This window comes from Triticum dicoccoides, chromosome 5B (assembly GCF_002162155.2).
Source record: "Triticum dicoccoides isolate Atlit2015 ecotype Zavitan chromosome 5B, WEW_v2.0, whole genome shotgun sequence".
In the NCBI taxonomy this organism is placed as follows: Eukaryota; Viridiplantae; Streptophyta; class Magnoliopsida; order Poales; family Poaceae; genus Triticum; species Triticum dicoccoides.
Window position 1 is genome coordinate 289,214,985 of NC_041389.1, and position 16,015 is coordinate 289,230,999.

The 16,015-nt window shown below is 42.2% G+C and overlaps 1 protein-coding gene across 1 annotated transcript; it reads left to right on the plus strand.

Annotated features, from left to right (window-relative positions):
* Positions 1–576: 576 nt before the first annotated feature.
* Positions 577–1,561, plus strand: LOC119308486. Its single transcript, XM_037584615.1, has 2 exons — positions 577–848; positions 959–1,561. The coding sequence occupies exons 1-2, from the start codon at positions 788–790 to the stop codon at positions 1,186–1,188; spliced, it is 291 nt and encodes a 96-aa protein (XP_037440512.1). The 5' UTR covers positions 577–787; the 3' UTR covers positions 1,189–1,561.
* The last annotated feature ends 14,454 nt before the right edge of the window (positions 1,562–16,015 follow it).

The window sequence follows — 16,015 nt, forward strand, 5'->3', positions numbered from 1 at the left end:
TGTTGGAAGTTGGCAGACGTATGGGCTCCTAAGAGCTCCCCGGTTTTGAGCCGACATAGAGGATTTCAAACATTAGTCTGGTCTGATTTGGTGAGCTGCGTTGAAGGCCTAAAAATGTTTTGGACAGTTCATTTCAAATATTTAGGACAATTTGATGAGCCGCGTTGAAGATGTCATATTGGGAAGAGGAGTTCACAACTGCTCCCTCTGTCCGGAAATACTTGTCATCAAAATGAATAAAAGAGAATGTATCTAGATATATTTTAGTTCTAGATACATCCCCTTTTGTCCATCCCTTTTGTCCATTTTGATGACAAGTATTTTCGGATGGAGGGAGTATGTGATTAGGAGCACCCTTAGCAGTGAAAGGTTGTCCAACTTGTCTAAGAAATAACCAGTTTGTTTTTTCAGAAAAGAAAAAGAATAACCAGTTTGTTAAAGCTATCACTGGGCACTCGTGATACAGACGGTGGTCCCGACACGCTACTTAAGTCCCACGTGTCAGTGTGATGGCGAGCAACCTGGATAAAAAGGACCTGATAAAACCTCGGGCTACCTCCGAATAGAGAGGCAACCCAACGAAGCAAACCGCGACAGAAACTGGTGGCTGGGCCACTGGTTTCATTTATCTTTTTCCTTCTAGCTGACGATCGATAGAAGCCAGTGGGCGCGGTGCGCAGCTACAAATACGCCACCAACCTGACGCGCTGATCCCATCCAATTCCCCATTCCCAAAGAAAGTCATCCGACAATCACTGCAAGAGATTAGGAACCTCGTCGACCGGAGATGGAGAAGATGAGCTCGTCGGTGCAGTCCTGGGTGGACCAGCACAAGCTCGCCACCGTCGGTCAGTCTCGGTCCTTCGGTCCCCCCTTCCCTCCCGTGATCTACGATCGGTGTTCTTGTACGTAGTTGTGATGTGAGACGAGGTACTGATTTTGATCGTCGTGGATGCAGGGGCGATGTGGACGACGGCGGTTGGCGCCTCGGTGGCGTGCGGCCGGCGGCGGGGCAAGGCGGCGGGGTTCACGGTCGCTGCCGCGCTCGGCGGAGCGGCGCTGGCGCACCACTACTACGCCGCGAAACGGAGGGAGGAGGAAGCGAGGTGCTTCGAGCTGGACTTCTACTCGCAGCTGCCGGCGGCCACCGGCGAAGACGGCCAGGAGAACGAGCGGTGGACCTACTAGCAGATCAGACGTTCAGATCACGGCCGGCCGGCCGGCCGCGGATCGAAACGAGACGATGATGATGACGACCAATTAGGAGTACCAGTTAATTAATAGCCCATGACGTGGCGCGGCTCATTTGCCTAATCCATCCAGCGGGGAAGACGGGATTATCTTATCTGCTTTGTACTATCCATCCAGCAAGTGGCGTTGTTGTCTCCATCATCTAGTAGGTGTGATGGGGGTGGGGGTAGTATTAGTTCCCTCTTCTCTATGTCTATGATTGAAGGAACCAAGAAACCCAGCGATGCATTGCAGATTATAGTAGATAGAATTCTGTCTGTTTGGATGAAGTTGATCGAATAAACAACAGCAAGTCGCCTGAGTTATCCAAGTTTTAAACTTTTAATAGTGTCCGGCACACAGTGAGAAGCGAGGCCGGCCTAGTCATGAGAAAAGAATCCTGGAATCCGTGGTTGTTACATTATCCATTCAAGGGATCCATATGTTAATTGGATCTGGAAGGAAGAATCTTTCTCGAAAGAAAGTGGAGAAAAGAGAGAGAAGCTGGCATTTTAATTTCACTTGCACACAACTGATACTCATGACAAATGCAATTGCAAGGTATGGTAATGTCTTTGAGAGTCTTTGGAGTATTTTGCTGCAACGTGCAACATAATAAAGCATATAAATTAGGTGTAAAGTTATGGCTACAGCAGCAACCAGCAAATTTCCTCTCGTATCCGTTCGCGGACAGGGGACCAGTCCACTGATATAGATGCGGGAGGCAGCCATCCAACCGTATCCTGTATATGTTAGCCAGTAAATTCAAATTCAAATATGCGTTGATCCACACAACGTGTTGGATCACACCCGCGCCGGATCGCGCATTCCTGATCACAACCAAAAAGAGGCAAATATGTTAGTCTTTACATGCCCAAATCCAAAAGAACAACCAAAAAGAGGCAAATATGCTTAGTCTTTACATGCCCAAATCCAAAAGAACACCAGTCTGGCACTCTGTGCATTTCTGCCCTGCCGGACCGGCAATCCCAGCAAGCTGCTCCCCGATCAAGGAGGTGTCGTCGCCGCCGCGTAGGCAACCTCCGTGTCCGCGTCCGCCTCCGTCAACTCATCTTTCTGCCGCTGCAACAATTGGTAGCGGACGGATTGCACGATCATTCTAGCGCCGGCATCCAAAGAGTCGACATTCAAGGTCAACATCTTGACGTCCTTCGCAATGGCGATAATCACCACCCTCTTTTCCTCGAGCGTGGCCTTCCTATCTTCGAGCTTGATCTTCTTCTTAGTCGCCTCCATCAACTGTTTGAACCTCTCCACCTTCCTCTCCACCTTCCTCTCCTCCTTGATGTTCGAGCTCCTCACGCATGCCTCCTTCGCCAAGATCTCCTCGAACCTCTCCATCAGCTTAGCCGGCACACCTTCTCGCTTTGCCCTCTCCTCCTTGTTGCTACAATGATAGGCCCCTTATGTTTTGGAGTTTGTTGACATAAACAGATGGGAATTATGTGTTTGCTAGTGCACACGGAGTAACAGGTTCCTGATGTATCGAGGAGTTTGATGCAAACGACAAAGATAATCTCCATGCGTAGCAGTGAAGATTATCACTGAAGCTAAAGCTATCAAGAGTGACCCCTAAAAATTGTTGAAGTCGAAGCAATTGGTTCGGTGCATGTCCGAAGCAAATGACTGCGTTCGAGGAAGAATGAAGACGAAGTGAAGACGTCGCATTTATTTCGTTGTTCTTCTTCTTTCATTGAGTCATAGGACCATCATACTATTAAGAGGGGTATAGCGTTTTGAAGCTTTGATTCTCGGATGCTAAACCCAAACCTATGAAAGCTGTGAGAGAAGTCTCTTTGTGCTCTGAGCAAATACTTGCCAGCAAGAGACTGTGATCTTATTCGCCGCGGGAGATTTGCCTCGGACCGAGGAGTTAGCACTACTTGTTTCTCAAGTAATGGTACGGTTGCTCCAAAATCCGACCGTTGTGAACATGTCGGTTGGCCATTGGCTGGACCTCATTTCCAAAATGGTCATTTCCCGTCTGGGAAGGATGACGCTATAAATAGCCACCCCACGTCGGCTTTGTCCGGTGGCTGCTTCATTTGATTCTGAGAAGATTGTTGAGCAACCCCCTATGAGCGGTTTGAGTTTAAAATCCACCAAGAGAAAAACCCTAGAGCCGAAGAATTAGGTAGTGGTTCAGCATCACTAGAATCTAAGTTTAGTACGCTCCGCCTATTACTCTTGAGATCTGCAAACTCTCTAGATGGTTAGGTGTCAATTTCTTCAGAGGCTAAGACTGATTGTGGTTCTCGAAGAAGAAGTCTGTAAATGTTTGGAGATCGCCTTCAAGTATCTACCACGAGGGATCGGCATCGGTTGCCGAATCGATTGTCGAGGAGAATAGGGTGAAGAGAGTTTATCTTCCGTGTTAAGTCACAACCCCTCCAACCAGACGTAGTCCTTGTGCAGAAGGACGAACTGGTCGAACAAATACCTTATCGCCATCGAGCATCTTCGGTTACCTCTGTCACTCATGTTTACTTTTGATGAATTCCATTCATGTAATTTACTTTGATGCATGCTTTAGTTTCCCTTTGGTACTTTACTGTAGTTCTTCTTAGCTTGCTTATCCTTTATTCCGCTGCTGGGTTTTGAGAGATTTAAGTTTTCCAAAGAAAAATTAATACTCCCATTCACCCCCTCTAGTAGACATACTTCGTTCCTACAATTGGTATCAGAGCAAACTACTCCTTAACTCTACTCATTTTAGTCTAACGACTTTGGATTTTAATTATGTCTTCGGTGAACTACAAGTCGCATCTCAAGATTCCCATATTCGATGGGACAGACTATCCCTTTTGGAAGGAGAAGATGAAGATCCTCTTCGAGCTATAGATGATGATATATGGAACGTGGTGCATATCAGGTTCACAATGGTTATTCCTTAAGATCCTACCGATGAAGAAAAGAATCTCATTCAACTGGATGCTCGAGCCAAAGATGAAATTGGTGGCCATCTCTCTCGAGCACAATTTCTTCAGTATCGCCAGTGTGAGACTGCAAAGGAGTTGTGGGATGTCCTCAAAAAGATCAATGAAGGAGTTTCAACTCAGAAAGAGGCTCGAATTGATACTCTCCAAGCAAAGTTCAATCGCTTCAAGTGTATTGGAAATGAGAGCCATCAGCAAACCTTCGACCGCCTTAGTGACATTGCTAATGAACTTCAAGGACTCAGCGCCAAGTATATCACTGACCATGAAGTTGTGAAGAAACTGCTTCGATCTATTGACTCTTCATTTGACATGCTTGTTTTGATGATTCGTGAGCATCCTGATTTCAAAAGCCTCAACTCTGCTGATGTCCTGGAAGGACTGAACACTCATGAAGAGCAAGAAGAAGAGAAGAGAGATCTATATGGATCAACTCAACGCAGAATTCATGCTCTCAAAGCTATGGTTGATTCCTTCTCAGAAGGAAAGGTCAAAGAAGATTCAGATGATCCAGAATGCCTTAGCAAAGATCTCACACTGATGACAAAATGATTTCAATGTTTCCACACGAAGAGCCAGTTCTAGAAAAGAAGTTCAAGAAACTACGGGGGTTCAAAATTTTCAAAACCTATCGGAGAATACATGTGTTTCAAGTGCAAAAAGCTAGTGCACTTCATTTCGAACTGCCCTCTCTGGGAAGCTGAAATCCGTACAAGTGGGAGTTATGATTCGGGTAACCATCGAGGCAAAAGTGTAGGATCAAAAGTATGTCTAGAGGGGGGATGATTAGACTACTTGACCAAATAAAAACCTAGCCTTTTCCCAATTTTAATTCTTGGCAGATTTTAGCAACTTAGCAATAGTCAAGCAATGAACCTACACATGCAATTCTAAGAGTATAGCAGTGGAATGTAAATCATTGCATATGAAGGTAAAGGGGAGGAGTTTGGAGGGAGCAAACGCAATGTTGACACGGAGATTTTTGGTGTGGTTCTGGTAGGTGGTGCTATCGTACATCCACGTTGATGGAAACTTCAACCCACGAAGGGTAATAACTGCGAGAGTTCACGGAGGGCTCCACCCACGAAGGGTCCACGAAGAAGCAACCTTGTCTATCCCACCATGGCCATCGCCCACGAACGACTTGCCTCACTTGGGTAGATCTTCACGAAGTAGGCGATCTCCTTGCCCTTACAAACTCCTTGGTTCAACTCCACAATCTTGACGGAGGCTCCCAAGTGGCACCTAACCAATCTAGGAGACACCACTCTCCAAAAGGTAATAGATGGTATGTTTATGATGAACTCCTTGCTCTTGTGCTTCAAATGATAGTCTCCCCAACACTCAACTTTCTTTCACAGATTTGGATATGGTGGAAAGATGATTTGAGTGGAAAGCAACTTGGGGAAGGCTAGAGATCAACATTCTTGTTGTTCGAATGGAATGACTTGGTCTCAACACATGAGTAGGTGGTTCTCTCTCAGAAAATGAATGGTCGAAGTGTAGGCATGTTCTGATGGCTCTCTCTGCGAATGAAGAGTGGGTGGAGGGTATATATAGCCTCCACACAAAATCCAACCGTTACACACAGATTCCCAAACTCGGTGAGACCGAATGGTGAAACTCGGTCAGACTAATTCAATTCAAAATGTGAATGTAAGGCTTTTTGGTTGGACCGATATGATCAACTCGGTGGGACCGATGCGCTAGGGTTAGGGCATAACTTGATCTCGGTGAGACCGATCGCATGAACTCGGTGGGACTGATTTTAGTAAAAGGCACAGAGGGAGTTGGTGAGGCAAACTCGGTGGGATCGATTCGCTCATTTCGGTGGGACCGAAAACGTTACGAAAAGGAAACTGGGAGTTTGCATTACGAACTCGGTGGGACCGATCGCTCATTTCGGTGAGACCAAAACGTTACGAAGGGAAACAGAGAGTTTGCAATCCCATCTCGGTGAGACCGAGATCCCTATCGGTGAAACCGAAGTGATTAGGGTTTGTGGCAGTGGCTATGTCAAATGAACTCGGTGGCGCTGGATAGATCAAATCAGTGGGGCCGAGTTTGAACTTTAGGTTTAGGACATATGTGAAAATGAGAAAGTGGTTGAGGGTTTTGGAGCATATCACTAAGCATTTTGAGCAAGCAAGCCATTAAGCAACACCTCGTCCCCTTTTAATAGTATTGGCTTTCCTATGGACTCAATGTGATTTTGGATCACTAAAATGAAAATCTAAAGTCTTGAGCTTGTTGCCAATATGTGTCCTTAGCATTTTGAGGGGTCCACATCTCTAGTCCATTCCATGCCAATCATTGAACTTTCTGAAATGATCATCTTGAAAGAGCATTAGTTCAATGAGCTATATGTTGTTAAGAATTACCAAAACCACCCAGGGATTAGTTGCACTTTCAATCTTCCCATTTTTGGTAATTGATGACAACATATAGATCAAAGCTTCGACAAATGATAATAAGAATGAAAAACATCATCGCTTTGAGAAGTATGTGATAAGCAAGAGCTCCCCCTAAATTTGTGCATTATTTAAGATTTGCTTTTGAATGCAAATGCACAACCAATTACGGTCATGGGTTACTCTTCCATGTCACATACATCTTGGTGGAGCGCTCAAAATGATAGAAAGATGGACATGCACTCATCACCAAGGCAAAGTGAATGATCATACATAAAAGATAGAGAATATCATCATCCAAGCACAAGTATTAAGTATGATAGGATCAAACACATGACCATACAAAGTATCTAACACACACAATCATAAAGTATCAACCAAGCAAGCAAGCAAATAAGTAGCAAAAGAAGCAAAGCTCTCTCTCTCTCTCTCTCAGCCTATGATCTATACACTTTCTCCCCCTTTGGCAACAAGTTACCAAAAAGCTTGAAAATGCATAGTGCTATGCGGCTCTTGCTACGCCTTGAGCTTGTGTTGGTTTTCCTTGAAGAGGAAAGGGTGATGCAGCAATAGTAGCATAAGTATTTCCCTCAGTTTTTGAGAACCAAGGTATCAATCCAGTAGGAGGCTCCTCAAAAGTCCCACGCACCTACACAAACAAACAAAGAACTCGCAACCAACGCAATAAACGGGTTGTCAATCCCTTCACGGCCACTTGCGAAAGTGAGATCTGATAAAGATAATATGATAAGATAAATATATTTTTGGTATTTTATAATATAGATTGGAAAAGTAAAGATGCAAATAAACGTAGATTGAAAGCTTATATGGTAAAAGATAGACCCGGGGGCCATAGGTTTCACTAGTGGCTTCTCTTAAGATAGCATAAGTATTACGGTGGGTGAACAAATTACTGTCGAGCAATTGATAGAAAAGCGAATAATTATGAGATTATCTAGGCATGATCATGTATATAGGCATCACGTCCATGACAACTAGACCGACTCCTGCCTGCATCTACTACTATTACTCCACACATCGACCGCTATCCAGCATGCATCTAGAGTATTAAGTTCATAAGAACAGAGTAACACAATAAGAAAGATGACATGATGTAGAGGGATAAACTCATGCAATATGATATAAACCCCATCTTTTTATCCTCGATGGCAACAATACAATACATGCCTTGCTGCCCCTGCTGTCACTGAGAAAGGACACCGCAAGATTGAACCCAAAGCTAAGCACTTCTCCCATTGCAAGAAAGATCAATCTAGTAGGCCAAACCAAACTGATAATTCGAAGAGACTTGCAAAGATAACTCAATCATACATAAAAGAATTCAGAGGAGATTCAAATATTTCTCATAGATAAACTTGATCATAAACCCACAATTCATCGGATCTCAACAAACGCACCGCAAAAAGAGTTACATCGAATAGATCTCCAAGAAGATCGAGGAGAACATGGTATTGAGATCCAAAAAGAGAGAAGAAGCCATCTAGCTAATAACTATGGACCCGAAGGTCTGTGGTAAACTACTCACAACTCATCGGAGGGGCTATGGTGTTGATGTAGAAGCCCTCCATGGTCGATTCCCCCTCCGACGGAGCGCCGACGAAGGCTCCAAGATGGGATCTCGCGGATACAGAAGGTTACGGCGGTGGAAATAGTTTTTCGTTGGCTCCCCGGATGTTCTCGCGGTATGTGGGTATATATAGGTGGAAGAAGTAGGTTAGTGGCCGCCCGAGGGGCCCACAAGATAGGGGGCGCACCCTCCACCTTCGTGGCCTTCTCGACTGCTTCTTGACTTGCACTCCAAGTCCTCTGGATCACGTTCGTTCCAAAAATCATGCTCCTGAAGGTTTCATTCCGTTTGGACTCCGTTTGATATTCCTTTTCTTCGAAATACTGAAATAGGCAAAAAAAACAGCAATACGGGCTGGGCCTCCGGTTAGTAGGTTAGTCCCAAAAATGATATAAATGTGTAAAGTAAAGCCCATAAACATCCAAAACTAGTAATATAATAGCTTGGAACAGTCAAAAACTATAGATACGTTGGAGACGTATCAAGCATCCCCAAGCTTAATTCCTGCTTGTGCTCGAGTAGGTAAATGATAAAAACAGAATTTTTGATGTGGAATGCTACCTAGCCTAATTTTCAATGTAATTTTCTTTATTGTGGCATGAATGTTCAGATCCAAATGATTCAAAATAAAAGTTCATATTGACATAAGAAATAGTAATACTTCAAGCATACTAATCAAAGCAATCATGTCTTCTCAAAATAACATGGCTAAAGAAAGTTCATCCCTACAAAATCATATAGTTAGGCTATGCTTCATTTTCGTCACAGAAAAATGCTCCCAAATTCTACACCCCCGATGACAAGCCAAGCAATTTTTTCGTACTTAAATAATCTCAAACTTTTTCAACTTTCACGCAATACATGAGCGTGAGCCATGGATATAGCACTATGGGTGGAATAGAATATTATGATGGGGATTGTGTGGAGAAGACAAAAAGGAGAAAGTCTCACATTGACGAGGATAATCAACGGGCTATGGAGATGCCCATTTATTGATGTCAACATGAGGAGTAGGGATTGCCATGCAACGGATGCACTAGAGCTATAAATGTATGAAATCTCAACAAAAGAAAACTAGTGGGTGTGCATCCAACTTGCTTGCTCACGAAGAGCTAGGGCATTTTGAGGAAGCCCATCATAGGAATATACAAGCCAAGTTCTATAATGAAAAATTCCCACTAGTATATGAAAGTGACAACATATGAGACTCTCTATATGAAGAACATGGTGCTACTTTGAAGCACAAGTGTGGAAAAGAGATAGTAACATTGCCCCCTTTTTATTTATTTCTTTTTTTCCTTTTTCTTTTTTTGGGCCTTTCTTTTTTTTCTTTTGGCCTTTCTTTTTTTTTTCTTTGGCCTTTCCTTTTTTTTGGCCTTTCTTTTTTCTTTCTTTTTGGGGACAATGCTTTAATAATGATGATCATCACACATTTATTGATTTACAACTCATGAATTACAACTCAAAACTAGAACAAGATATGACTCTATATGAATGCCTCCGGCGGTGTACCGGGATGGGCAATGAATCAAGAGTGACATGTATGAAAAATTATGCATGGTGGCTTTGCCACAAATACGATGTCAACTACATGATCATGCAATGGCAATATGACAAAAGTAATGCGTGTCATGATGATAAACGGAACGGTGGAAAGTTGCATGGCAATATATCTCGGAATGGCTATGGAAAGGCCATAATAGGTAGGTATGGTGGCTGTTTTGAGGAAGATATAAGGAGGTTTATGTGTGATAGAGCGTATCATATCATGGGGTTTGGATGCACCGGCGAAGTTTGCACCAACTCTCAAGGTGAGAAAGGGCAATGCACGGTACCAAAGAGGCCAGCAATGATGGAAAGGTGAAAGTGCGTATAATCCATGGACTCAACATTAGTCAAAAGAACTCATATACTTATTGCAAAAATCTACAAGTCATCAAAAACCAAGCACTAGGCGCATGCTCCTAGGGGGATAGATTGGTAGGAAAAGACCATCGCTCGTCCCCGACCGCCACTCATAAGGATGCACAATCTAGGAACACCTCATGTTTCAAATTTGTTACACAACTTTAACCATACGTGCATGCTACGGGACTTGCTAACTTCAACACAAGCATTCTTTAAATTCATAATCATCCAACTAGCATGACTTTAATATCACTACCTCCATATCTCAAAACAATTATCAAGTATCAAATTGATCATAGCATCCAATTCACTTCCTATGATAGTTTTTATTATACCCAACTTGGATGCCCACCATTCTAGGACCAATTTTATAACCATAGAAAATACCATGCTGTTCTAAGAGACTCTCAAAATAATGTAAGTGAAGCATGAGAGACTAGCAATTTCTACAAAATTAAGCCACCGTCGTGCTCTAAAAGATATAAGTGAAGCACATAGAGCAAAAACTATCTAGCTCAAAAGATATAAGTGAAGCACATAGAGTATTCTAATAAATTCCAATCAAGTGGGCTTCTCCCAAAAGGTGTGACAGCAAGGATGATTGTGGAAAACTAAAAATCAAATACTAATATCATACAAGACTCTCCAAGCAAAACACATATCATGTGGCGAATAAAAATATAGCTCCAAGTAAAGTTACCGATAAACGAAGACGAAAGAGGGGATGCCTTCCGGGGGCATCCCCAAGCTTAGGCTTTTGGCTATTCTTGAATATCTTGGGGTGCTATGGGCATACCCAAGCTTAGGCTCTTGCCACTCCTTATTCCATAGTCCATCAAATCTTTACCCAAAACTTGAAAACTTCACAACACAAAACTCAACAGGAAATCTCATAAGATCCGTTAGTGAAAAAAGCAAAACCACCACATAAGGTACTGTAATGAACTCATTCTTTATTTATATTGGTGTTAAACCTACTGTATTTCAAGTTCTCTATGGTTCATACCACTTAATATTAGCCATAGATGCATCAAAATAAGCAACCAACACACGAAAAACAGAATCTGTCAAAAACAGAACAGTCTGTAGCAATCTGTAACCCTCGAATACTTATGGAACTCTAAAAATCCTAAAAAATAGTAAGTCCTGGAAAAATTTTCTATTGATCTACAAAAAAAAGAATCAACGCAAAAGCATGTTTCTGTGATTTAAAAAAACTAATTTCGTGCACGCAAAGTTTCTGTTTTTTCAGCAGAATCAAATTAACTATCACCATAGGTTATCCTATAGGTTCTACTTGGCGCAAACACTAATTAAAACATAAAAAACACATCTAAACAGAAGGTAGATGCAAAATTTATTACTAAACAGAAACAAAAACAAAAAACACAAATAAAATTGGGTTGTCTCCCAACTAGCGCTATCGTTTAACACCCCTAGCTAGGCATAAAAGCGAAGATAGATCTAAGTAGTGCCATCTTTGACACTCAATTCATAAGTAGCTCGCATGATAGATTCATAAGGTAATTTAATTTTCTTTCTTGGAAAGTGCTCCATGCCTTTCCTTATGGAAATTGGAATCTAATATTCCCTTCCTTCATATCAATAATCGTGCCAATCGTTCTAAGGAAAGGTCTACCAAGAATAATAAGGCAAGAAAGATTGCAATCTATATCAAGAACGATAAAATCTACGGGCACCAAATTTCTATTTGCAACAATGAGAACATCATTGATCCTTCCCATTGGCTTTTTAATGGTGGAATCCGCAAGGTGCAAATTTAAAGAGCAATCATCAAGATCATGGAAACCTAGAATATCACATAAACTTTTCGGAATCGTGGAAACACTAGCACCCAAATCACACAAAGCATAACACTCATGATCTTTAATTTTAATCTTTATAGTAGGTTCCCTCTCATCATTAAGTTTTCTAGGTATAGAAACTTCCAAATTAAGTTTTTCATCAAAAGATTGCATCAAGGCATCAACAATATGTTTGGTAAAAGCTTTATTTTGACTATACGCATGAGGAGAATTCACAATGGATTGCAACAAGGAAATACAACCTTCTAAAGAACAATTATCATAATCAAATTCCTTGAAATCCAAGATAGTGGGTTCAATGCTATTTAAAGTCTTGACCTCTCCAATCCCACTTTTACCAAATTTAGCATCAAGATCTAAAAACTCCGAATTATTGGGACGCCTTTTAACTAAAGTTGACTCATCTCCAGTCCCATCATTATTAAGATTCATATTGAAAAACAAAGATCTAATAGGGGACACATCAATAAACTTTAAGATCTTCATCATTATTTTCATGGAAACTAGAAGAACACGCCTTTACAAAACAATCTTTCTTAGCACACAATCTAGCGGTTCTTTCCTTGCACTCATCAATGGAAATTCTCATTGCCTTGAGAGACTCATTCATATCATGCTTAGGCGGAGTAGATCTAAGTTTAAGAGAATCAACATCAAGCGAAAGTCTATCAACGTTCCTAGCCAAATCATCAACTTTGAGCAATTTTTCTTCAAGCAAGGCATTAACATTCTTTTGAGAGATCATAAATTCTTTCTCACTATTCTCAAAATCAGAGGGCATCTTATTAAAATTACCATAAGAATTATTGTAGGAATTTCCATCTTTCCACTCAAAACATTGATTTCTTCTATAGCATGCACTTTTTTTACTAGTAGATCTTTCGGTGTGCCATTGAGAGTAATTAGCCATAATATTATCAAGGAGTTTTGTAGCATCTCCTAAAGTGATTTCCATAAACGTGCCTCCCGCGGCCGAATCTAAAAGATTTCTAGAAGCAAAGTTCAATCCGGCATAAATATTTTGTATGATCATCCATAAATTCAACCCATGAGTAGGGCAATTGCGAATCATCAACTTCATTCTTTCCCAAGATTGGGCAACATGCTCATGATCAAGTTGTTTAAAATTCATAATATTGTTCCTAAGAGTGATGATCTTAGTGGGAGGAAAATATTTAGAGATAAAAGCATCTTTGCACTTGTTCCAAGAATCAATACTATTTTTAGGCAAAGACGAAAACCAAACTTTAGCACGATCTCTAAGTGAAAACGGAAATAGCTTCAATTTAACAATATCATTATCCGTATCTTTCTTCTTTTGCATATCACACAAATCAACAAAGTTGTTTAAATGGGTAGCGGCATCTTCATTAGGAAGGCCGGCGAATTGGTCTTTCATAACAAGATTCAGCAAAGCAGTATTGATTTCATAAGACTCAACATCATTAAGAGGAGAAATCGGAGTACTAAGGAAATCATTATTATTGGTATTGGAGAAATCACACAATTTGGTATTATCTTGCGCCATGGCGACAAGTAATCCAACACACAAGCAAACAGAAAAAGGCAAGCGAAAGAGAGAGGAGAAGATTGGGACAGAAAGGGCAAATAAAACGGCAAGGGTGAAGTGGGGGAGAGGAAAACGAGAGGCAAATGGCAAATAATGTAAATGCGAGGGAGATGAGTTTGTGATGGATACTTGGTATGTCTTGACTTGAGCGAAGACCTCCCTGGCAACGGCGGCAGAAATCCTTCTTGCTACGTCTTGAGCTTGCGTTGGTTTTCCTTGAAGAGGAAAGGGTGATGCAGCAATAGTAGCGTAAGTATTTCCCTCAGTTTTTGAGAACCAAGGTATCAATCCAGTAGGAGTCTCCTAAAAAGTCCCATGCACCTACACAAACAAACAAAGAACTCGCAACCAACACAATAAAGGGGTTGTCAATCCCTTCACGGCCACTTGCGAAGTGAGATCTGATAGAGATAGTATGATGAGATAAATATATTTTTGGTATTTTATAATATAGATTGGAAAAGTAAAGATGCAAATAAACGTAGATTGAAAGCTTATATGGTAAAAGATACACCCGGGGGCCATAGGTTTCACTAGTGGCTTCTCTCAAGATAGCATAAGTATTACGGTGCGTGAACAAATTTCTATCGAGCAATTGATAGAAAATTGAATAATTATGAGATTATCTAGGCATGATCATGTACATAGGCATCACGTCCGTGACAAGTAGACCAACTCCTGCCTGCATCTACTACCATTACTCCACACATCGACTGCTATCCAGCATGCATCTAGAGTATTAAGTTCATAAGAACAGAGTAACGCATTAAGAAAGATGACATGATGTAGAGGGATAAACTCATGCAATATGATATAAACCCCATCTTTTTATCCTAGATGGCAACAATACAATACATGCCTTGCTGCCCCTGCTGTCACTGGGAAAGGACACCGCAAGATTGAACCCAAAGCTAAGCACTTCTCCGATTGCAAGAAAGATCAATCTAGTAGGCCAAACCAAACTAATAATTCAAAGAGACTTGCAAAGATAACTCAATCATACATAAAAGAATTCAGAGGAGATTCAAATATTTCTCATAGATAAACTTGATCATAAACCCACAATTCATCGGATCTCGACAAACACACTGCAAAAAGAGTTACATTGAATAGATCCCCAAGAAGATCGAGGAGAACATGGTATTGAGATCCAAAAAGAGAGAAGAATCCATCTAGCTAATAACTATGGACCCGAAGCTCTGTTGTAAACTACTCACAACTCATCGGAGGGGCTATGGTGTTGATGTAGAAGCCCCCCATGGTCGATTCCCCCTCCGGCGGAGCGCCGGCAAAGGCTCCAAGATTGGATCTCGCAGATACAGAAGGTTACGGTGGTGGAAATAGTTTTTTGTTGGCTCCCTGGATGTTCTCGGGGTACGTGGGTATATATAGGAGGAAGAAGTAGGTCGGTGGCTGCCGAGGGGCCCACGAGATAGGGGGCGCGCCCTGTAGGGGTGGGCGCGCCCTCCACCATCGTGGCCGCCTCGACTGCTTCTTGACTTGCACTCCAAGTCCTCTGGATCAAGTTCGTTCCAAAAAATCACGCTCCCAAAGGTTTCATTCCATTTGGACTCCGTTTGATATTCCTTTTCTTCGAAATACTGAAATAGGCAAAAAAAAACAGCAATACGGGCTGGCCCTCCGGTTAGTAGGTTAGTCCCAAAAATGGTATAAATGTGTAAAGTAAAGCTCATAAACATCCAAAACGGGTAATATAATAGCATGGAATAATAAAAAATTATAGATAACGTTGGAGACGTATCAGCTCTCTAAGCTTGATCTTCAGGAGGTGGCGTTGAGAGGACTCCAAGGATGAATGCATCTATTGAAGTTGATGGAGCTGGTAGAGTTGCAGCCGGAGGCTCAACTGAAGTTGTGGCTGCAGGTGCTGATACAGTAGCTCTAGTGTCTGTCACTGTCACTGCTGCATATCTTTGTGCCCTAGGCACTCTCTTAAACACTTCAGTGGTTGCTTTCCCTTTCCTCTCTTCCGCTTCTTCTTGGAGCTGCTCAACTGCTGTTTGCATTTCTGTCACCTTCAAGTCAAGATCATAGAACTTTGTTTCAATGATCCTCTCTAGGCTCTCCTAATTCTGAGTCAGGGTGGCCAATCCTTTCTCAATCCTCAAAGTAGCTTGAATAATGATGCGGAACATCCTTCGGTCATCCCCATGGACCTATCGTCGCCTCACCAAGCCTCAAGAGGACCCATGACTAGAGCCCGTGCTAGAGCTCTCGAGACCGAGGTGACTTCTCTCCTAAATGATATCTCATATGATCCTCTCGAGACATGGCTACTACCTAAGTCCGATATACTATGCATAATTAGGTGTCAAGAAGAACCTCCCAAGGATGCACGTGAAGACGGACAAGCTGCCAACTCCACGGATGAAGAGAACCAGTTGAAAAGGACGAGCTCACCTTCCAGGCCCCGGACATCCGGCCCAGGCCCCGGACATCCGGCCCCTGGAGCGTCTCCATCAGCAACAGACAAGCCGGCCAAGTCTACATGGCCCGGACATCCG

Bases quoted from the DNA above. Each gene is read 5' to 3' on its own strand.
- LOC119308486 (XM_037584615.1), top strand. From the start codon at position 788: ATGGAGAAGATGAGCTCGTCGGTGCAGTCCTGGGTGGACCAGCACAAG. The intron at 849-958 runs GTCAGTCTCGGT...TCGTGGATGCAG, and splicing joins GCACAAGCTCGCCACCGTCG to GGGCGATGTGGACGACGGCG.